The sequence below is a fragment of the Eumetopias jubatus genome, unplaced genomic scaffold (assembly GCF_037043125.1).
Source record: "Eumetopias jubatus isolate StellerSeaLion01/CBP00866 unplaced genomic scaffold, mEumJub1_p1.0 scaffold_2, whole genome shotgun sequence".
NCBI lineage: Eukaryota > Metazoa > Chordata > Mammalia > Carnivora > Otariidae > Eumetopias > Eumetopias jubatus.
In genome coordinates this window covers 200322985-200346221 of record NW_028274808.1, presented here as the reverse complement: position 1 = coordinate 200346221, position 23237 = coordinate 200322985, and the positions used below count along the sequence as shown (strand labels likewise).

General features: G+C 56.4%; 1 protein-coding gene across 2 annotated transcripts in view; it reads left to right on the top strand.

Moving 5' to 3' along the window:
* The window catches only part of HTT (huntingtin), a 133128-nt gene extending 110629 nt beyond the window's left edge, over positions 1–22499 (top strand). For both annotated transcript variants that reach the window (XM_088021246.1, XM_028087305.2), the window contains 18 exons: positions 391–568; positions 1459–1554; positions 4144–4331; positions 6139–6265; positions 8119–8219; positions 9159–9313; positions 9659–9798; positions 11176–11258; positions 12792–12922; positions 13052–13181; positions 14860–15015; positions 17291–17481; positions 17642–17756; positions 17899–18112; positions 18483–18588; positions 20241–20403; positions 20580–20740; positions 21690–22499. In XM_088021246.1, coding sequence (XP_087877372.1) covers positions 391–568; positions 1459–1554; positions 4144–4331; positions 6139–6265; positions 8119–8219; positions 9159–9313; positions 9659–9798; positions 11176–11258; positions 12792–12922; positions 13052–13181; positions 14860–15015; positions 17291–17481; positions 17642–17756; positions 17899–18112; positions 18483–18588; positions 20241–20403; positions 20580–20740; positions 21690–21903 — 2649 coding nt within the window. In that variant the 3' untranslated portion in view covers positions 21904–22499. The remainder of the gene's footprint in view (positions 1–390; positions 569–1458; positions 1555–4143; positions 4332–6138; positions 6266–8118; positions 8220–9158; positions 9314–9658; positions 9799–11175; positions 11259–12791; positions 12923–13051; positions 13182–14859; positions 15016–17290; positions 17482–17641; positions 17757–17898; positions 18113–18482; positions 18589–20240; positions 20404–20579; positions 20741–21689) is intronic.
* The last annotated feature ends 738 nt before the right edge of the window (positions 22500–23237 follow it).

Sequence of the window (23237 nt, the reverse complement as noted above, 5' to 3'; positions counted from 1 at the left end):
GGCCCCATGCTCTCAGATTCAGCCTTTGACTATGACCGAGGCAGGTTCTGCGTGCACCCTGGGAGGCCCAAGGAGGAGCCTGACCTGGAGGCCGTGTGGCCAGGGAACGATTTCTAGAGGAGCCCACGGTGCTGCAGAAAGGAGAAGCAGTGAGATCAGGTGGCCGTTCTGGCAGAGAAGCGAGCCCAGGCACACTTGGGAGTGGGTGGGCAGGCTGCAATGTAAGGGAGTGGGCGACGGGGTCCCATCCCTCGAATCATAGTTGGGACCTGCCGGCTCCTCACTCTTGGGACAATTCCCGGAGAGCTGGAGGTGGTTTGCTTCCCCGGCAGCTCGGAGACAGGAAGGAAGCAGGCCTGAGCCTCCTGTCACGCCGACCCTCCCCTCTAGGCCCTGGCGTGGCATTTGATCCATGAGCAGATCCCGCTGAGTCTGGACCTGCAGGCTGGCCTGGACTGCTGTTGCCTGGCCCTGCAGCTGCCCAGCCTCTGGAGTGTGCTGTCCTCCCCAGAGATGGTGACCCATGCCTGCTCTCTCATTCACTGTGTCCGCTTCGTCCTGGAAGCTGGTGAGTCCATGACCACGACACATTTCTGTCCTTTATCACTGGGACCGGCAGTCAACTCTGTTTACCAGGTGCTGAGCGAGGAACCGGGGGTGACTCGGTGGATAAAATATGGGCCTTGTGTTCATCTCCAGTGCCTTGGATTCGGCACTAGAATTGGATTTGAATTTGCTTTTGTAGTCATTTTGTTTAGATTTTGGAGTTCCAGCTTTCATAAAAAATACTCCTAATTTTATGTCCCTTTGATCTCTGGTCCTACTTGACTGTCTCATGCTTTTAGTCCCAAATGACCATAAGATTTAATAAGATTACATTAAAAAGATTGTTTTCTGTTATAGTCAAAATGCTTGTTTCTATAATGCATTATAATATTAATATATTATAAAATAAAAGTGACTTATTCTTTTCAAGGGACAGTGTCCTTAACAAGGGTCATTAGCCAAAATTTCTCAAAAATTGGACATTATAGTTTACATGTTAGAGGGTGTTTTGAAGTTTGATTGTTTAAATTGTTTTCATCTGTGCATTTGTAGTCAGCTTGAAAACGAAGATCTAGGGAGTAATTTTTCAAAGCGAGACTTCTTGGGGATTGCAGTGATGCTTTTAGCAGTAATGAATCACGAGCTGTCTGATAAAAACCTTCAGGGCAAGACATGGCAAACAGTAGGCAGTGGACAGACGTGGAAATATCAGCAAAGAAGTCAAGTCCCGTGCATTTCAGACTAGCCCAGAGACTGATGCCTAAGTCTGGTACTGTCTAAAATTGACTATGGGAAATCTACACCTCATTTGACTTAGTCTTTCACCTTAAAATGTTTGCATAAATGTGAAAATTTGAATAAAAAGGAATAGTAAAAGTGTTTGGAAATTGTTTATTCTGTTTTGATTTTTAGTTGTGGTGCAGCCTGGGGATCAGCTTCTTAGTCCAGAAAGAAGGATGAACACCCCAAAGGCTTCCAGAGAGGATGAAGTAGATTCAAACACACAAAGTAAGTCTCAAGATCCGTTTTTTTTTTTTTTTTTAAGATTTTATTTATTTATTTGAGAGAGAGTGAGCGAGAGAGAGCACATAAGTGGGCAGGAGGAGTGGGAGAGGGAGAAGCAGGCTCTCTGCTGAGCAGGGAGCCCGCTGTGAGGCTCAATTCCAGAAACCTGAGATCATGACCTGAGCCGAAGGCAGATCCTCCAAGATCCGTTCTTTCTTACCCGGTTTTTCTGAGGGCTTGAAATTCATTCATAAAAGAGACTTTTAAAAGGGTCAGTGTGGACACTTGAAAGCTTACTTAATTTAGCTACATTCTGTTGCTTATCTCCAGATTTGAGAGCAATTTGAGTACGTCACCTCGCGTGTGCTGTCTCCCCTGCGAGCACGCTGGCTCTATTCATCTGGCTTTCTTTGGCCCACCAAACTCGGCTGGGGCGTCACACTCCCGGGGAGCCCTCCCGACGCCCCTCTTGTCACAGCTGCTCCTCCACCCTAGTGCTTCCTGCTCTAGGCCTCTCACCTAGACTCAGCTCCCTGAGCTCCCGGGGCAGGACTGCGCTCCCACTCTGTGTGCTTGCTGTCGTAAGTGCTTGTGGACGAACGTTTATCCCGTGATGAGCGACTACGTGGACATACTGAGGGACTTGAAGTTAGCATACATACCCTCATGAATGTTAGGTAACCTGAGTCATCTGTTTTGTTGGATTTTTAAATGGAAGTTACTACTCTTCCTGCAGAAAAAACATCCACACCCCATCCACTTAAGCCTCGTTTAGACTTAAGACGTGCACCATGGCTGTGCATGTTCTCTCCTGATTCAGGTCTTTTGCTGGCAGTGTGGAGAGGCAGGTTGGGGATAAAGCTCTTGGCTGAGTGACTGCTTATCCCTGCGGGCCTCCAGGCATCTTCACCCAGAGGGTGCGGCTGGAGTACCCGCCTGCAGCCCGTCCACAGAGAGCGGAAGTACATGCCCCTGGCGGTTCTTGGCTGCCTCTTTCATGGAATGCTCTATCTCGGAATCCCGAGTCTTAGCTATGCTCTGGTGGCTTAGGAAACGTGCCTCTTTCTGAGCACGTACATGCTCTGTCCTTTTGCCAGCATGTGTACCAGCCAGCCAGGTGAGGATGGCCTTTTCCTGTCATTCGTAGTCAGCATGGTGATTTTTCTTCCAGTCGCCTGTTTAAGGTTCTGTAATGGTGTAACCCTGTCCAGGAACAGTGCATTGTATGGCACAGCCAGGCTCCTCTCCAGGTGCTTACCTTGAAGCTCCCTGGTTCTGTCAGCCCTTAGTTTGTGGTTTCATGACTTCTCATTGATCTGTGAGGGCTATGCAAACACTCACCTCCCTGCTTGGCCATGTTCTAGCCGAGTGGCCTTGGCAAGTTACTATCCGGTGCCTCTGCAGTGGAGATACGGATGGCGTTGACCTCGGGTTGGTATGAGGATTACATAAATTAGAGCACCCAGAGCAAGTGCCAGTCTTGTTATAAGTGCTCAGTAAACATTCCCGTAGTTGGAATCATAATTTGAATTTCCATTCCTCTGAAAATAATCCTGGCATTTCAAGGGGTCGCGTCAGAGCAGACAGGCCCACAGGCTGGAGTGTATGTAGTTTATGTTGATTGTGCTTATTCCTCGTGGCCCAGTATAGGCCAGTTAATTTCATCCTGGCCAGAGGAAGAAGATCGCTCTTTTTATGACCTGGATAGGATGATAACCCTTAAAGATTGCCCATTAGGGGCGCCTGGCTGGCTCAGTCGGTACAGCATGTGATTCTTAAGTCTTGGGGTCAGAAGTTTGAGCCCTGGGCACAGAGTTTACTTAAGAAGACAGTATTATTAAAGGTAGCTTCCTTTCTCTCAGCTTGGGGCTTGACTCCGTAAGCCCAGTAAGAATCCACTCTCCATATGAGGAAGTTGCTTAGCCTGTCAAATCTCATGAAACATGGGTTATATTCATGCACAACCCAGAACGTTTGTCAACTCAACAAATAATGTTCTGGCACATACTGCATGGCAGACTCAACGTGAATGCAAAGCGGTCCCTTCCCTTGATGTGCTATGGCTCTTACCTAAGGCTGTGTGTGGGGTTGTCCTCAGCATTCTGCTTCAGGAGTTCTAGGGGAGACTTGGCACCCCGTCAGAATCCCACCAGCAGCCCGGGAGAACCCCTGATCTCGGGAAACAGTGAGCCAGAGATTGACAACCTGGTTCTGTGCACGCTGGCACAAAGAACACAGGGTCCTGGGAGAACCAGGGAAAGCTGGAGCGCGACTACTCCTACGTGTTCACCGGTGTGTGCTGGCCACATAGTGCAGGGTGGGCAGGAGGGCTGGGACCGGGAGCGGGAGACAGGTTCAAGACCACAGTCCTGGCCAGCATGGAGAGGATTGCCGATTTCGATAGGTTGGAAGGAGATAAAATCTGCAGGCCCTCAGTACTGCCTGGGTGTCTAGGGGGCTCTGCGTTTGTGGCTTGAGCGACTGGTTGCAGGCTTGTGCCTTCTGCAGGGGTGGGAAGTTCAGGAGCAGAGGTGGTGGGTTTGCGATGTGTTTCGATAGAACAGCCCTCTGAACCCCGGTGTTTGTTTTTAGACCCGGCATATATCACTGCAGCCTGTGGGATGGTGGCAGAAATGGTGGAGTCTTTGCCATCAGTGTTGGCCTTGGGGCATAAAAGGAATAGCAACACCCCAGCGTTTCTCACGTCAGTGCTCAGGAACATCATCATCAGCCTGGCTCGCTTACCCCTCGTCAACAGCTACACGCGTGTCCCCCCCCTGGTAAGTCTGGTCATTTCCTTGGTAGAAAACCCAAAATAAATGAGATGTGCAGGCCATCCCCTAGCTGGGGGCTCCTGAGGGTGAGAGCGGGAGCTGACTGCTCAGGTGCCTCCCCTTGGTGGCTAGAGCCTTGCGTGGTGTGTGGTCCTGGCACCTCTCTGGTCTCCTCGGGCGTGACAGCAGTCATTGGTAGAAGCGCTGGGTTTTCCCACACGGGGTGAGGCACTACATCCAGAAGTAAGATTTCGTCTCCCAGTAGTCGGTACTCGATGTTGGATGTGATTAGAAAGTAAGTCAGCTCCCTTGTTCAATGATAGACTGGAAGTTGTGCCCCTGGGGTATGTAAAAATCAGGCACCGTCTGATACTGCTCAGCTGTCTGGGCATGACCACTTTTGAAACTCCGGATTCCAGATTGTCCTCGGAATCAATTTCAAGTCAGCATTCGTCAGGATGCTTGTCTCAGGTAACAGGAAGGGCTTAGTGTGAGTGGGTTGAGGGTCGACAGTGGCCAGACGGCCCCTCCCTGGGGAAGCTGCCGAGACAAAAAGTAGGGGCACGGGGTGAACACAGCACAGCCGGAGGTCAAGGTGAGCCAGGACCTTGCTTTTGCCTAGAAAGGACCTGTGCCTGCCAGTGGGCACAGCTTCAGTGCCCGTGTGTGAGAGGGAGATGCTGGGCAGGCTGCCCCCCGTGAGCAGTCCTCCTCAGACTGGCATGCAGGGCTGTGGGTGCCCACTCGGAGGGCTCACACTGAGCAGCGGCTGCAGCCTGGTGTGCTGGGGTGGTGCGTCTGTGGCCCCGTGCCCGCTGGGAAGAGAGCAGGAAGAGCCCGCTGGAGAAGCAGGGTTGCCACTGTGGGGTGCGGCCATGCACAGGGAGTCAGTGTAGGTCTGGAGACAGCTGCTCCTCTGGAGGGGAGTGGGGAGCGGTGGTCAGGAGGGCCCGTCCTAGAGGTTGCGGTGTCTGGAGCAGATGCGCTGGCACAGGGCACGTGCTGTAGGGGGCGCTCCTCGAGCCAGGGTCGTCACCTGTGTGGAGCAGCATGCGCCAGGGCCCCGAGAGGAGGGCGCCCTGCCAGTGTGTGGTAAGCAGCTCGGCGACGCTAGTGAGAGACGCGGCGTCTTCCTGAGCGGATTGAGAGGCGCCGGCGCCGTGGAGGTGGGCTGGCCGTGTCTCCGAGGCCCCCACGGTGGGCTTGGGGAATCGGGAGCTGAAGGGTCCACTCAGCTGGCTGGAAGGGTGGTTGCTCCTGCTGCCAGGACAGCATCGGGTCTGCCTCGGGTCAGCCCTCTGCTGGCGGGGTTTACGGCGCGGACAGCACGGCTTTCTGTGGCTGCTCAGCAGTGACTCTGTGTGCGTGTGCGGCTGAACTTCATCTGATACCTGCCTTCATCTAACACACCAGCTGCTGTTTGTGGGCGAGGGTGCTCCTGCCTGCCCTCGACGGCTGGGGGCTACCAACACGAACCTTCAAGAACCTGACTTGAGAACAGCCAGCTGGGGGGTGCAGAGGGCTGGTGGCAGGTAAAGGGGCGGGCCAGGTTGGGAGCAGGCGAGTCAGGGAAGTGGGAGGTCAGGGCAGACCCGGGAGGCTCACGATGGGACAGGTGATCCTTGGGCGATGCATGGAAGATGTTTTCCCGGAAGGATGGTGTACTCGCTTTCGGGAATGTCTGCGTGAGCCATCGGTAGGCATGTGGCCTCTGGAGGGAGACTGTTTTAGAGAAAGGATGCTTCATGGTTTCCTTGAAGTGCGGCTGTCCTGACTTGACCGGGGTCACTCTGTTTCTTTTTCATCTTCTCAGGTTTGGAAGCTCGGATGGTCGCCCAAGCCAGGAGGTGACTTTGGCACAGCCTTCCCCGAGATCCCGGTGGAGTTCCTCCAGGAGAAGGAAGTCTTTAAAGAGTTCATCTACCGCATCAATGCACTAGGTAGCCCGGGTTTCTCTTCCAGAATTGTTAGTCCTCAAAGCGCCTAGTTCTTGTTCATTCCACCAAGAGATATAGGGTGTGATATGATCACGTGTGCATACACCGTGAAAAATTCTCTCCGGGTTGGTGTGGTGTTTGGGGATGTGTGAGAGAGATGGGGGGCAGCCTAACCCCAAGTCTTCACACACCAGGCTTGTTGGAAGTCAGGACAGGCCCCTGGTGATAGATCACACGCAGCCCTGCTTAGCGTGCTCTTGTTTCCTTGGGTGCAGAGCGAGCAGGGGAAGGAGGCTTCATCGTGTGAGACGGCACTGGCCCCTGGGTGGTGGGGCAGGCATCTTAGCCTCTAGGACCCCCAGTGTCGTGGATTCGTGGCGCTGTTACGCTACGCATAGCGAGACAAGACTGGTGCAGTCATCACTAAAGGGCAGCTTTAGTGGTTTTCCATCAGGCTGCGTCTCCACTTCCTACGGCACGGTGTGCCTTGCCTTTTTGTCCCTATTTCATGGCTGGAGGTCCGGTCCGGTGGGAGGGTTGTAGTTGGCTGTGTCCAGCTGTGGTGTTTCCCGGAACATTGGTCTCCTGAGTCTGGCGTGGGCACCCCGCCTGCCGTGGGGCCTGCCCTTCATCCCCGTGACCCCTGCCGTCTCAGGCTTCTGCAGAGTTTGTGCTCATCTTGATCCCGGAAGTTTCAGGCAGCCGATACTGTCTTGCCTCTCCTTTTCCCTTGAGTGAAGCAGGCAGTTGGTTACCCTGTCCAAAGTGCAGTCTCAGCAGCGACCCAAGACTGGCTACCTCGGGAAGCTTTGTTTCTTTCCTAACCTTGAAGGTGGTTCCTGGGCAGTCTCCTGGCCGCCCCCTGCGTGCTGTCACTTCCTCTCTTACTCAGGCAGCTTCATGCTCGAATCCTCACTCAGACCTGCGGGAGGGACCCCGACAGCTCCACAGTCTCTTCCTGATGTTGCTTTACTCTTGCCTTTGTCTTTGTTCATTCTTTTCTTTTCCCTTAAATAAATTGTGTAAACATCGTCTGTACGTCTGCCCGCCTCACTATGTCTGTCTGCATCTAATCCTTCTGCATCCAGTTTACCAAGGAGACCTTCAAGTTAGATGCTCTGTTTTCCTGCCCTCAACACCCCCTTCCTGTTCCTTATAGCCCTAATGCAAGTGGCATGGCCATGTCCACCTCCCAGGTCACGCGTGGGAGCAGGAAGCATGGCACTCATCCCTCACCTCGAGCGCTGCTGGTGGTGACGGTGCTCGAGGGTGACCTGCTAGACACGCCTTTGCCAGACGCTAGTGCCCCAGCTAGGTCACGTCCTTTTTTGATCTGCTGTTTTTCTAGACAGGGTCAGAGAAACCATTCCTTTAACTTCTTTATGTTGAACAGCTTTACTGAGAATTCACAGAGCACACGTGGCACCCACTCAGAGCGTGCCACCCAGCAGGCTGGGGTCTGCACACAGTCATGCAGCCCGCAGCTGAGTGCCACGGTTTGTCTTTGGGGAAGACTTGTGAGCCCTCTGGTGAGCAGGGCAGGAGCAGTGCGGACCCGCTCAAGTGTGGCCTGCTGCTTAGACATCCCTTCACCTGACTGCAACCCCACAGCAGGGGTGGAGAGGGGGCCACTTGCTTGTCGTGTGGCCTCAGACGTGGGTGCTTCCGTGTCCTTGCCCAGGAGTGCAGCTGGCAGTGTGGCTGCATCTTAGAACTGGCGCGGGGTCGAGGGGGCTGCTGTGCGGCTCCTGGGGGTGGGGCCCGTTCTGGCTGCAGCTGTGCGGCCCAGCTGCCACGTCACATCAAGGAGTCTGGGGAGCGGGCAACCCTGTCTCATGTAACATTTGGCTTCCTAGGGTGGACCAGCCGCACCCAGTTTGAGGAAACGTGGGCCACCCTCCTTGGCGTCCTGGTGACTCAGCCCCTCGTGATGGAGCAGGAGGAGAGCCCACCGGAAGTAAGGCCGTGTGCAGGCCCGTGCATCCACTGGCCGGCACCCGGGCAGTCGAGGCAGTTGGTGACTTGTTCGTGGGGGGCAAGAGAAGGGCAGCAGGCTCGTTGTTTTGGTCTTCCCTTATGTTCACCAGGGTAGCCAGGTCATATCTGGACTAATGTTGCAGAGCAGGAGCAGATTCGCTCGAGGTTTGAGTGGCCTCGATTGCCAATGGCCACAGTACACTTTACCATGGCGCATCACGTTAAGGGTCAGTAGGATTACACCCTTTCCTGAAAATATGTCTGAGTTCTGCTTATCAGTATTCACATACAGTGTGTAGGTTGAATCAGAATGAAAAGGCACGTGATAAAGGCCATGGATGTGTATGTACCTGTGTTTATTTTGACTGCTTTGCAGAGGTTTATCAGGCTTCTTAGAATATTAAGGTACGTAATGTTAGTAAAAGCCATGTTCTGATAAGGCAAAGCCTGAGATATTGAAAGCCATTGGTTAGAAGTCCTTAATTCCGGTAGATGGTATGGCACAAACTTGTAGAAACGTCAGTTCAAAGAGCACACATGTCCAAAATCACCAGTGACTTTAAATGCACGTGTAGAACTAACAGGTTGTCATATGCAGAGTTCCTAAAAAGAGTGAGGAAATTTAAGGGCAATATCTTAAAAAGTAATTTGTATTTGGAGATTTGTGCCTATAGGAGACCTTGCTTTGAAAGGTGGACATTGGCCATCAGATTTATTTCAGGTCCCAGATGTGGGGAACTTAGGCAGACAAGACAGGACCCTTGCTGGGAAGACGTGTCCGTCTGTAGCACTTGGGGCTCACCCAAAGACCATGCAGCCTGAGAACCACGGCCTTCGGGTTCTGTGTGCAGGTGGGGGCAGAAGTGCTTTCGGGTGTCTGGCCACTCGTGACTTGGTAAAGTGTGGGCTCTCCTTCCAGGAAGACACGGAGAGGACCCAGATCAATGTCCTGGCCGTGCAGGCCATCACCTCACTGGTGCTGAGCGCAATGACCGTGCCTGTGGCTGGCAACCCAGCCGTGAGCTGCTTGGAGCAGCAGCCCCGGAACAAGCCCCTCAAAGCCCTCGACACCAGGTAGGAACAGTGAAGTGCCTGTCCACCCTGCCCGGAATGACCAGCACCTTCACCCCGGGCCCTTTGCTTTGTTGCCAGAACGACAAAACACCTGTGCATGCAGCCTTACTGTAAGGTGCAAATCCAGAAGGGGTTTGGTGACCCGTAGCAGTGAGGTCTGCTGAGTGTTTAGGGCAGACTCTAGCAGATCAAGAACTAGCCAAGGAGTGCCCTCAAAGGGAGTGTCATTCCTTATTACAGGTGCCTCTGTTTCTTGTAGGCAAAGCTGGAGGAAGCCCTGAGGTTTTTTGCTTTTAAGATTTTGAAGGAAGCAAAATATTCTTTAACCTTTGTTCTGAATTTTAGGTTTGGGAGGAAGCTGAGCATTATCCGAGGAATTGTAGAGCAGGAAATCCAAGCAATGGTTTCAAAGAGAGAGAACATCGCCACCCATCACTTATACCAGGCGTGGGACCCCGTCCCTTCTCTGTCTCCTGCTACGACAGGTACCTGTGGGAAGAGGGGCTGTGTGTACCTGGGCCAGAACAAGAATGTGACCAAGATACTAACACCACTGGTTGGGCAGAAGGACCGGAGATATCTTTTTGGAGGCCGTGGTCCTCACTGCACGGCCCTTAATTCACGAGTAGCCATCTCAGTCAGGACCAGGCAATTTTAGCAGTCTTGAGGAGCTCGAGTCTGGAACTGAACTGGAGTGCTGTCCCTCACCAGTCAGGCCAGAGGGGAGCGGAGTGGCTCTCATCCTCAGACGGGCAGCCCGAGTGGGAGTGTAGAACTGAACTAGTCGCTCCCGTGACTCTCCGGCTTCAGAGCAGAGAGCGCTATGGCGAGATCAGGCCTGGACTCTCTGAGAGCCCGCCGGGGGTGGGCATCCCTGGGTCTGAGCCATCCGCCCCCAGCGGCCCTTCCCTCCCCCGGCCCTGCATCTGCCGCTGGCCAGTTGCACCTGTTCTGTCTGGGCCTGCGGGCTGTGTGCCTGTCCTGTAATGGGCACTGGAGTGTGTCACCCTCGCTTAAAAGAAGGAAATTTTGTTTGTTTGTTTTTAAATGCATATGTTTTTTTGTTGAACAGACAGTATTTTAGCACAGCGGTTTTGTGATTCCCTAGTTTATTTTAGGAGTTGCTAGGTCCTGTGATTTTAAACATCTTGAATGCCTTACTTGGAGAGCGTTCTCTGTGGACGTGCAGACACTAGACATTTACTGGAGTGCTGGACTAAGCTCAGGAGTGTGCACTGCGATGGCCATGGGTCCCCTGAGCAGCTTCTGCCCCTAGGAGAGAGAAGTGGCCTCATTCACTGTCACAGGAGGCCGGGGCAAGTGGGTACCGGGAGAGGTGCAAACGCCCCAGGAGAACGCAGTCAGGAAGGGTCCTGGGAGAGGGTGCGTTGACGCTAGGTCTGGTGAAGGGTTAGCCAGGATCTCTGGCTGGGGGGCGGGGTCGTTTGGGGTATAGAGGGTGTGAAAGACAGTGGTTGTGGAGAAGATGGGTTGAGTGGGGGCATTGGTGGGCGTAGCTGGACAGCCTGGACACCGGGGCAGGTTCCCGGGAGGTGTCGCCTGCCGACCTTGTTGCCTGGGCCCCCAGAGTGCGTGCCTGTGGGGCCACCGCCCCATCTACAGCTGCTGACTTAACACCTTTGCAGCTCAGCCCCCAACCGATTCCCATGCAGAGTCAGAAGCTGGTTTGTTACAGAGAAAAAGTGGTAATTCAGAATTGGCCGCACAGGCCCTGCCAGAGAAAACCCCAAGAGACCCTTGGGGTTCTGGGGTTCTGCAGAGCTGTCCACCCTGCCGCCCGGGGTGGGTGCTGTCGGGCAGGCTCCATGCAGGATAGCATTCACGGTGTTGTCGCCCTGCAGGTGCCCTCATCAGCCACGACAAGCTTCTGCTGCAGATCAACCCCGAGCGGGAGCTGGGGAACATGAGCTATAAGCTTGGCCAGGTCAGTGTCTCCCCCACCACAGCGCAGCCAGGGCATGTCTTCCTGCTTTCCTCGCTCTCTTGACTGCCGTGAATTTGGGCCATTGGCTGCATCCAGAAAAATTACATGCGTTTTTTTAAGAGTTTTCTTTTATCTGTCCTCATTTATATTCTCTACTCCAAGGAAGATTTAAGATATCTTGTGTACGTAGGATGTGAGTGTAAGTGTAGCAAGATGCTGAGAGTCAGGCTTAGGTCTGGGGCGTCAGACAGCCAGGCACGAGCAGCTTGGGTGGAGTGAACACACAGAAGGGCTCTTGCTCCAGGGGGCCACGGATTTGGCCACGAGTGTCCCAGCTGCCAGCTCAGAGGGAAGTGTGGTCAGATAGCCCAGTGCAGCTGATGGGCCGGCTCTGGGTGCCAGGTCGACAGCTTCCTGGGTGGGTCACTTTGAACTGTGTGTTTCCGTGTCCTTGTGAGAGAGACAGGACAGTCACGCGTGTGACAGTGCAGGTCGAGGAGCTGGAGGACAGGGATATGGCTCCTGGAGCCATGAGCATGTGTGTGCTGGGCGAAGGGGACTCCCGTGGGCAGCCTGCTGGCTGCTCTGTCCACTTCTGTGTCCTCTCCAACCTTGCTGGTTTACTTAGAAAGCAGTTATGCAGGACTGTTTTCTTTTTAGCTTTTGTTTCAGGGGACAGACATTAGCCACAGCAGGGGTCGGAAACACTCGTTTGTCCTGAGGGCATCCGCAGCAGCTTCAGCGGCAGGGCCCCCAGGCCTGCTCCATGCTGTTCGCTCCAGCTCACACACACTCCTCTGTGCGCAAGGGGACACAGCCAGGCTATGCATGCTGTCCTCGCAGTGAAGTTTCTGCCCCTGAGAAAAATCAGGGTGATGGGGCTCAGTGTCGTTCCTATAGAAGTGGGTTTCTGGGGAGCAGGCTGCGAATGAGCAACTGTGGCTCTCGGGGGCACCCGGCCTCCTTCTGGGTCCAGACGCATTTGCCCAGCTGAGTCCTTTCTTCAGCATCTGCGCTCATGTCCAGCCATCGGGAGCGGAGCCCTGACCTCACCCTGCCCTGTCCTGCCCGGAGACCAGCCGGCTCCCACGTCCCTCTGTGCGGAGCCGTCCCTGGCTGTTGGGGAGTGAGGGGGACAGGGGGGCCACCCCCTCTCGAGGCCCGAAGGTGGCGTTGAGGCTTGGTGGTTCATATTCCGTCTGTGGCAGCCTTTGGGCAGCTGCCTCCAGCCTGCCCGCCCACGGCCAGGACCCCCACGGCTGGTGGGACCCAAAGGGGAAATGGCTGTTGGTTCCGAGTGGGAGTGGGTGCTTGCTGGCTGGGAGGGTGCGGTCCGTGCCGCGTGTCAGAGGGCTCTCCTGCCGGCCCGTGTGTGGGAGCGCGGGGGGGGGCCCTGCTGGGCGGGTCGGCTCTCGTTCCGGCAGCCTTGCCACCGTCCCCACAAGAAGCAGGCATAGGCTAGGGGGCCGCAGCTCGGGGGCCGGCCCCACACGTGTACCCCGAGCGCTGAGCCCGGGGCCCTGTCTCCTGAAGGTGTCCATTCACTCCGTGTGGCTGGGGAACGGCATCACGCCCCTGCGCGAGGAGGAGTGGGAGGAGGAGGAGGAGGAGGAGGCCGACGTCCCCGCCCCCGCGTCACCACCCACGTCGCCCGTCAACTCCAGGTTTCCCCTCTGCCTTTCATTTCAAGCTTTTGGAAGTCTCCCCTCAGTCATTTGATTTGTTTGGGTACCTCTTGAAACGAGCCTCTCATCTTGTGTGTGGGGCGACCGCCCCTCTGGTCTGCTCTGCAGGAAGCACCGGGCTGGGGTCGATATCCACTCCTGTTCCCAGTTTTTGCTCGAACTGTACAGTCGCTGGATCCTGCCGTCAGGGTCGGCCCGAAGGACGCCCATCATCCTGATCAGCGAAGTGGTTCGATCTGTAAGTCTGCCTTCCCCGTTGCCCTGGCGGCACACGGCGCTCACACACCTGCCGCGGCACAGGCCCCGCGCGCGCTCGCGCATTTCGAGGTCTCTGGGGACCCGGGAGGGCGCTCTCGGCAGCTCACACATGCAGGAGGATGAAGTGGTGTTTCTGCAGCCACAGAGGGGCCGTTGGTGCATTTCTGACCCATGGCCGGTGGAGTGCTGTGGGGGCGTCCCGTTGTGTGAGGGCTCTCCAGGCCCCCCTGCTTACCCACGTCCGTCTCAAGGGCTTGGTTACATGAGAGCTGGGCAGACAGTCCCGAGTCCACACGCCCTGCGAGAAGCTCCGGGGCGGGCGGTCGTTCTCAGACTGCGAACTCGGATTCCTGTGTGTTTGAGGACCCAAAGAGCCTTTGTGCAAGGGTTAGGTCTGTGAGTGTTTACAGAACCTGGAGCACAGTCGTGGAGGTTTAAAAATCGTTCCTCGTTAGACGCCATCTTCGCGTCTTTACCATCACATGGCGGGAAGTGAGTGAGAGTTTGGAGCTCAAGACCCTCCATCCCTGCTTCCTGCCCGTGGACCAGCCAGCTAGAAGCGTCTGCAAGTCTCTGCCGTGTGCACGCTCTGGTTCTCTGTCCCCGACGTGCCTCTGTCCAGTAACGGCAGGTGTGTGGTTTTGAGTCCGGCTCTTGTCAGTACACGCCTTTTATGATTCTAAGATCATTAGATATCTGGTCAAGGTGAGATTTTTAAGAACCTCATTTTTAATTTGTAGTAGAAGCTTACAACCTGATTTTTTCCCCCAAAAATCGGTAAATTATAAGTACCTGTAATAAAGGTCTACTTTTTTATTTATTAATTTATCTAAAATAACAATGATGCTTTTAGTTTAAAAATAACACTTTTTAAACAATTAGTAAGAAGAGCCTTGTTTTACAGTTTTGCAAATCTCTTGACTGATTTATTGGAAGAGAGTTGGATTCTCATGTCTGCTTTGCATTCAGCCTGATATCAAAGGACTTCTAGAAGACACTGCCCTATGGTCGGAAGAGAACGAGAGTGAAAAGGCAGACGTGGTCTCTGTGTTACCCCGGAAGCAGTTCTGATCGCGGGAGGCCCGGGAGGCCCGCCGGTGTCCGCTGTGTCCACCTTCGGCATGGCTTCTGCCAGTGACTTGCTGAGCCCCGCTGGCTTTGGACCCGGGCCTCTGAGGAGAGACAGCGCTCCTGCCTGCATGCCTGGTGACATTTATTTCTGGATGTCATGTGAAGAAGCGAGCCTCAGAGAACTGAACATTTTGGGGAGACAGGGAATCATCCAAGCATTTATTTCGGAAATGGTGGCCCATTTCTCTCTCCAGGGCTTTGGAGAGCCTGTCCCCAATACTGCAGGGGGGCCTGGTGTTTTGCAGAATAGCAGTTGGAGATCTTAGTGTCCCACGGTTGTGACTGAGATCCAGGCGCCAGCTCTCGGTGGGCAGTGTAGATGCAGAGGCATTTTTAGGAAGATACTGGATGACCAGTCATTCTTCACGTTGTCTGTTTACACTGTTATTGCAGGTTACCGGGTGTGGGCTGCTTATGTACCCGGTCAGGACTCCTGTGAATGCCCATATTTCATTGTCTGGTGGATGTCAGCACATGCATTTTGGTCTTTATTGCTCACTTCCTAACCGAATGCCCTGTGTCTGCAGCTCCTAGTAGTCTCAGACTTGTTCACCGAACGCACCCAGTTTGAGATGATGTATCTGACGCTGACAGAGCTGCGGAGGGTGCACCCTGCAGAAGACGAGATTCTCATTCAGTACCTGGTGCCTGCCACCTGCAAGGCGGCTGCCGTCCTGGGAATGGTAAGTGAGAGGTGGTGTGGGGGCCGCCTGGTGTTGGCTGCATGCCGTGGGCATAGCCTCGGCCTTGGAAGGTCTAACATGGGTAGGAGGTCATCCCTGCCTTTCCGTGAGTCACTGTGAAGCATGTTTGTCATGAGTGAGCCTCGGTTTAGGGCTCCTGTACCCCTTTGCTCTGGGTCATCATGGTGACCCATCCCCCTAGGAGCCAGGGGTGTGGGTGGTGGAAACGTGACTGGCTTCTCCTCCACAGTCTCCCACGGTCCCCCACAGACCCCTGTGCTTCCTGTCAACAGAGCCTCCCTCCTGGGGGCCGTTTTACCCCAGACACCCTGCATCTCCTCTCCCTAGGTCTGGGTGCTCTGGTCTTTTCTTGGCAGGAGGGCACACTGCCTACTTTTGAGTTCTTTCTTACTCTGCATCCAGTTGATGAGAACTCGGCCAGTGCGGCGTGCACCCGTTTTCTGTGTGTACGTCCCCACGTGGTACCTGCTCACCAGACGTGATGTGGGCACATGAAAGTGCTTGTGCGCGGGCCCCGCCTTTGTTAGCTGGTGAGGGACAGAGCTCTGCTGCCAGATGAAAGTAACTGTCTCCAGGCCGCACGGAGCTGGCTTGTGCTCTCGGCTGTAGCCGCTGCCAGTGACCAGGGAGCCCAGCTTCCTGTTGGCCGCAGACAACTCCACCCTACACATGGGGCTGCCTCCCCCACATCCCCACGCAGTCCTGTGTGTCCTGGCGCTGCGGCGGGTCCCCTGCACCTGGCCCGATGCGGGGGAGGACAAGCCCAGCTCACACGGGACGTGGCAGGGGTGTGAGCCTGCGTCTGTGGCCCGGAGCCAGCTCTCGCCCCTTCCCCGCTATGCCCCCTGTTGAATTTGTCCCTCTGCCCCCGAGCGCCCGGGCAGGTACCCTCCATCCTGGGTGGCCACTGGCCATGGTGCCACCGTCGAGGAGCAGCAACAATGAGTCCGTTGGCTTTCCCCCGTGAGCACGTCACTTCAAAGTGTGTGCCCTCTGGGTGTCAAGAGACATGTGAAAGCAGCTGGACTTGAAGTGGTCCTTTTGTCTTTGTGGGGGGTTTTAGCTGCTGGGTTCGTTTTCATTATAATTGTGTTTTTGTGCTCAGGCTCAGATCCCCCTAGACAAATGTCTTGTCAGTAAATTAAGTAATAATCGTTTTTTAAGAAGATCCTAAGGCAAGATGCTGCATGTTCATGCTCTCCCTATCCTGACATGCACGCATACGTCCCTCGTGAAGGTGGAGGTGTGCGTGCATTGGTGCAGGCCACGGGGCTCCACAGCTGGTCCTTTCCTGCCAGGATACTTACACGGTGTTGGGAAACGTGCCTGCCTCACAGCAGGTCCTGTTGGTGTTTGCTGAGGCGGGGACTGGCCTCCCGGGTGGGGGTCCTTAGGAAGGCATCACATCACTCTGGTGTGTGCACATTGGCCCTCAGGTGGCCCGCAGGGACCCTCAGGTGGCAGTAGCCACCTTTCCCAGGTGGGGTGGCTCTTGAGCACTGGGGTTGCCCCCACCTCCACACTGCTTTCTGTGGCTGCCTCTTCTCCAAAAAGGAGAGAGTCCTGAGGGAGGACGGTGCGTGCAGTGTTTGTGTTCTGCGCCCCACGAGGTCTAGGGTGCTAAAAGGACACAGGTAAGGTTTTAGTCCAGGTCAGCATAGACTATTGTCCAGGGTCCCCAAGACCACCCCAGATTTTTGCTGGGAGGATTCATATATACTCATGGCCGGGATTTATCCCAGTGAACCCATACAGAGCAAAATCAGCGAAGGGAAAAGGTACGGGGTGGGGGGAATGGGGGGGACGAAGTCCAGAGGAAGCAGGGGCCAGCTTCCAGCACCCTCTCCCGGGGAGTCAGGTGGGACACGCTCTGTTCCCGGCAGCGCGTCGTGACAACACGTGTGGGGTCTTGTCTGCTGGGGAAGCTCGTTAGAGACGCGGAGCAGGGCTCTCGCTGGGACTGGTCCCGCAGGCCCCTCTCCCTGGCTCGGCCCAAACCGCAGACCCCCAGGAGGAATGGGTGTCGTCACCGAGCACAGCGTTGGCCCGGACGGGGGAGGCACAGCTGAGGAGTCGGGAACGCTCCTGATGGCCAGGACCGGACACCTGTGCTGTGCGGGCCTCTCGGAGGGCGGCTCGGGCCCGTGGCGGAGCTCCTGTTGCACACGGTCTTCCTCTGTAGCGCGTGGCCAGCCCGTCATTGGCCTCCCCGTTCATCGTGGGCTAGCTTCTGCTCCCCGTGCCTGTGCTCTAGGATAAGGCTGTGGCAGAGCCCGTCAGCCGGCTACTGGAGAGTACCCTGAGGAGCAGCCACCTGCCCAGCAAGGTCGGGGCCCTGCACGGCGCTCTCTACGTGCTTGAGTGTGACCTCCTGGATGAGACGGCGAAGCAGCTCGTCCCAGTCATCAGTGACTACCTCCTGTCCAACCTCAAAGGGGTGGCCCAGTGAGTACAAGCAGCCGCATGGGGTTCTCTGTGTGGCCCAGGGCAGAGTGGGGTCACACATCACGTGGTGGGGGCACCCTTCCATGGGGATGGGGGCTGAGTCCCCCGAGACATGAGGACACCACACACTGTCAGCTTGGGCCTTACCTCATGGTTTCAGCTGCGTGAACATTCATAGCCAGCAGCATGTGCTGGTGATGTGTGCCACCGCCTTCTACCTGATCGAGAACTATCCCCTGGATGTGGGCCCAGAGTTCTCTGCGTCAATCATACAGGTGAGTGGCCTTGGGTGCCTTCTCTGGAGCAGGAGTGGGTATGCGCGCACAGTCACCTGCGGGTGGTAGGGTCAGGTCACTTTGATTTAGGGAGTAGGCACGAGCGACAGAGGCCTGACCCAAAGTCTTCCTTCTTGTTCAGATGTGTGGGGTGATGCTGTCCGGAAGTGAGGAAGCTACCCCGTCCATCATCTACCACTGTGTCCTGCGGGGCCTGGAACGCCTCCTGCTGTGTGAACAGCTGTGCCGTCTGGATGCAGAGTCCCTGGTCAAGCTGAGTGTGGACAGAGTGAATGTGCACAGCCCACATCGGGCCATGGCCGCCTTGGGCCTGATGCTCACCTGCATGTATACAGGTGAGCTGCGGGGGCCCAGGCCCACCTGTGCCCGGCAGGTCAGTGCCGCCAAGCTGCAGGCCATACAGGCCTCCCGTCTCAGTGAGCGAGGAGCAGTCTCAGTCTCGGGACGCAGACCACAGGGCCTCACTGGCGCTTGAGGGAGATCCCAGAGTCTGGAGCATGGGGTTACTGGCTCAAGGTCACATTGCTGTAACTGCAAAGGGGTCTGCAGACTGACCACTGCACCCTGTGTACCTGGGCTGGGCCCTGGGCTGCTGAGAGCTCTCTTCACCTGGTTTCACATCATCTCTCAGGGTTTGTTGAACTCCTGTGTGAGTTCAAGGTACAGTCTTCAAAGCATGTAACCGTACAGAAGGATTTGTTTCAGGGAAGGAGAAAATCAGTCCGGGCAGAACCTCAGACCCCAGCCCTGCCGCCCCGGACAGCGAGTCAGTGATTGTCGCGATGGAGCGTGTGTCTGTTCTTTTTGACAGGTAAGAAACGAAGCCCAGCTTTACCCTTAACTGCCCTGGGATGCTCTTCCCATGCACCTGCTTTCCTCTCAGCCTTGCCCCTGTGGTCCACCAGCTTCCCACTTGCGTCCTGACCACACACACACACCTCATTCAGGGCTCTGTGGGGGCGGGCAGTCCTTGGACCCCAGCACCTGGGAGCTTAGGGTTGACCAGCTCTGAGGCCAGTCCAAGCCCTTGCCCGTCTCGTGAAGGTGGGGGACAGCACCCCTCAGTGTGGAGGCATCAGGAGGGGCTTGTTAACGAGATGAGTCCTGCGCATGGAGTTCTGAGCAGTCCCAAAGACGTCCATCACACACTGCTGCCTTTGGGGAAGAGGAGAGCCTTGAGGTCCCGCCCCCGGGGCCATGAGGAGCATAGCCTTTGAGCAGCATTAGCGACGGCTTCGGGACTAGCGTAGACAGTAAACAAAAGTGCCTCTGGGGGCTTGTCATTAACCCCCGCCTCTCCCCGTGGTGTGCACTTATGTCTAGAGTTGGCTCGGCTTGCCAGTTCTGGAAAATGGGTTAGGCACCTTGCCAGGCTCTTTCCCAGGACAGGGCCCTGGGTTCTGCCCCAGCGCAGGCGACGTGATGCGTCTGTGGCCTTGGGAGGCCCGTTGTGTGCCGCTCAGCCTGTCCTGTCCCTTTATAGCTCGGTCAGCAGGAAGCGTGTGGCTTTCACAAGGGCGCACTGAGCAAGGCTGTCCGTCTGTCCACTCGGGCCAGATGAGGTGTTGTGGAAGCCAAGCATTGCAGTCTGTTTGTGTTGACGCTTAAAATGAGTGTTTACAGCCCTTCTTCCATTCCACACAGATCTGTCAAGCTCGACCACAGCCGGGTGGCAGGCAGGGAGCCTGCACTTGAGTCCCCGCCTTTGTGGACCCTGTGCCCCAGTGCTAACCAAACAAACCAGGATTATAGCAAGTGCCGTCAGGCATGCAGCTTGATCGCGCTGCACACACCTGGTGCGGGAGCCGGGTTGACAGGGTTCGCGTTCAGCCGTGGGCGTCGTCCAGGGCAGCAGCCTCTTGCGTGCTCGGCCACAGCTGTCATCTGCAGGCGGGCATCCGAGCACACCTGCGAAGGGGCACAGGTCCAGTTTCTGGGCCAGATCCAGAGCCTTTCAGCAGCGTACGGCCCTTCTGTGTGCACTCACAGGAGTGTGCAGACCAGAGTTGCGGGGGCGGAGAGGCATCAGCAAGAGTGTGTGCGGGCCCCCGTCAGGGAAGAAGAAAGGTCCTCACTGACTGCAGTGCTGTGGTGTCAGAACGGGGAGCTGAGAGGAAGCTCAGAGAGCCTTTGGACGTGGACGGAAGCGAACATGTCATGGACAGCGTTCTTGGGAGTTTTTTTTTTTTTTTTATCTCTTAACAGCACCATCTCAGACCCTTTCTGCTTATTACTTGACATGACTTAGAAACCCCTCTCTTGAGTCATCGGCCTCCCCCATGGGGTGGGGGCCCCGGGTCTGTGCATTCATCTGCAGGTCCCCAGTGAGGTCAGCAAGGGAGGGGTGTCACCTGTTTGCTCTTGCAGGTCACATTCTAGGACCCAGGGCTTCTCTCAACTGGCTTCAGATGCCAGGCCCTCTCAGGTTGGGGCCAGACTCTGACCTCTGTCCCCTCCTTTTAGGGTCAGGAAAGGCTTCCCCTGTGAAGCCAGAGTGGTGGCACGGATCCTTCCTCAGTTTTTAGACGACTTCTTCCCACCCCAGGATGTCATGAACAAAGTCATTGGAGAATTTCTCTCCAACCAGCAGCCATACCCTCAGTTCATGGCCACCGTCGTGTATAAGGTGAGGGCGCTGGGTCACGCGGCCGGGGAGGCCCCCGAGGTAGACCCAGCCAGACTTTCCAGACCAAATGCCTTTTACCATGTGGATGTGCTGACGCAGTGGCCTTGCCTGTGGGCCCAGTTTCTCACCTTTGAGAACCAGCAGCACCCCTTGACCCAGCCTCTCGTCTTCCCCAGGTTTTCCAGACTCTGCACACCACCGGGCAGTCATCCATGGTCCGGGACTGGGTCATGCTGTCCCTCTCCAACTTCACCCAGAGGACCCCGGTGGCTATGGCTGTGTGGAGCCTCTCCTGCTTCTTCATCAGTGCTTCCACCAGCCCATGGGTCTCGGCTGTGTATCCTTCCCTGGGTCCAGGCCAGAGTGCCGTGGCTCCTGTTTATCAGTCCTGCAGACTCTTCTCTTAGCATCTGGGTTCATATTTCCTGTTAAAGTTTTGGAAGCTTAACCTTTACAGGGAAGCCAGGCTGTCAAATGACATTTACCTTAAGCCTCGAGAGAGTGCAGCATTGGTAAGGGAACAGAAAGGCGAATGTTTACCACACTGACCAGGACCGCCAGGAGAGGCGGGCCGGGAGGGGTGCTCCCGCATGTCCCTGTGGACCTCCTCCCGCCCGCCCGCGGGCCCCATGCAGCTGGGTCTGTGGCTGACGCTGCTTTTCATTACTCCTGGTCCATTGTGCCTTGTGTCATCCTCTCGAGTGAAAGGCTTAAGTAAAGATCCAGTTCCCACCCCAAAAATGTTGGCTGCCAAAAGGGGATGTTCTCCTCTGGCAGTCTTCCCCCAAGACAGACCAGCACGTCTGAGCAGACGGCTGTCCGGGTTCTGGCGGCAGGCCTCGTTCAGCCTTGCCTGGGAGGACCCGGGCCTGGTGGCCATGGCTCTGCCCTCACCCCGCGGGAGCAGGGCTGGTGGGAGCATCAGCGGCCGGTGCTGTGCAGGGAGCCAGGCCAGGTAAGTGCTGTGGAGTGGAGACCCTCGCTGCAGGGCTCCCGCAGCCAGCTTGCCTGCTCCCCCTGCCCCACTGGCCAGGGCTGGGCTTCCAGCCAGCGCAGCAGCGCCCACTGGCTCTGCCCAGCTTGGCCGGCAGGAGCCGAGCTGGGAGGCAGCCGCTGCGGCTGCACGGTCCAGGTGCCCGGGCCTCGGCTCTCAGGCTCCCCCACCCCCACCCCGGGCCCGTCTGTAGACACATGTCGGGGGAGGACAGCCTGGTGAGGACAGAGAGGTGTGCCCGGGGGACCACTCTTCCTTCACTCGGGCCTTGCTCCCTTAACTCCTCTCCCAGCCTTCCCCACGTCATCAGCCGGATGGGCAAGCTGGAGCAGGTGGACGTGAACCTCTTCTGCCTGGTGGCCACGGACTTTTACAGACACCAGATAGAAGAGGAGCTGGACCGCCGGGCCTTCCAGTCCGTGTTTGAGGTGGTCGCGGCACCAGGAAACCCATATCATCGATTGCTGACTTGTTTGCGGAACGTCCACAAGGTCGCCACGTGCTGAGCGCCCACGGGGCAGCAGCACCAGAGCCGGGGGGGCCTGCCCACGCCGGCGTGGCTCCACACACAGGCCTCCCCTCGAGTCGCGCCATGGCCGGGCAGGTGGTGTCCGGCTCTGCCACGTGGCAGAGGAGCTCTGTGGCAGGGAGGCTGCGTGCAGGGACCATACGCAGTAACGTGGGGTTGAGCCTGAGTCCTTGCGGAGGGCAGGAGCCGCTGGTCACTAACCCTCTGTGCTGCAGCTAGTGCGAAATGCCAGCTAACCGGCTGTTCCCGGCCTCTTAGTGCCCACCTGCCTGTGGTCACCAGGCTACAGCTGCTCTTGCGTCCGGGACGAAGTCCTCAGTCTTGCAGGTTGGCCACGGGTCTCTCTGCTGTCCCACAGGCAGAAGGTGGCGCCGGCAGGCTTTCAGGAGCACTCCCCAGGGCTCTGGCCTGGGGGTCAGGGCCACACCCGGCCCCCCGACAGGAATGCCATGTGGTGTGCGGGTTGGGGGGGGGGCTGGGAATGCGACATCCAGCGCCACACTTCCCTTTCTCTGTTTTCTTCTCAGGATTTAAAGTTTAATTATATCAGTAAAGAGATTAATTTTAAGGTAACTTTCTATGCCCGTGTAAAGTATGTGCATTGCCAAGTCTGTGCCGCATGCGACAGCGCCTGCAGAAGCCCCCCGAGCCGGTCCTCTCCCAGCCGCCCCCTGCTCTCTGTCCCGGAGCTCGTCGCACCAGACACCTGTCTTCCTTATTAACACGCCGGCGAGGTTCTGTGGCGCACGCCACCCTTTCTCACGCATCCCCATGTGATAAGAATTTAGGGATGTTTAATGTTCAGGGGTTTGGTCAGGAATTCACACAGCCCCTCTGAGGATTGGAAGGTGCCCGCTCCCCTGTCCCGTGCATGGGCGGTGCCTCTCCGGGCCCGCCCGCAGCACCCTCCTCCTCCCGCACGGACCGCTCTAAAGCTTTCGCTCCCCAGTGAAGGACCACTGGCACCGCACTGACAAGGCCAGCCCACCTGGTTGCGGCAGTCTGTCGTGTCCAGCGACGCCGGCCCGGATGTCCTGCGGTCCTGTCCCGAGCAGAGACTGGGCTGCAGTCTGCCCAGGGGCTGACGAGCCGTTGGGGTCTTCCCATGTGATTTCTCTTGTGTGTTAGGGGCCAGGCATGTAATAGAGTTACCTTTGTCTGCACCCCTCTTGGTCAAGAGCAAAGTTTGGTGTCTTGGCAACCATTAGAGAAGGACCCCGGCACCTCCTCCATCTCCTTTCCTGCTCAGCCCGTACACTGGGCCTCTTTTCGGGAGGGTGTGGATCTATGCCCACTGGACCCACGATGGGG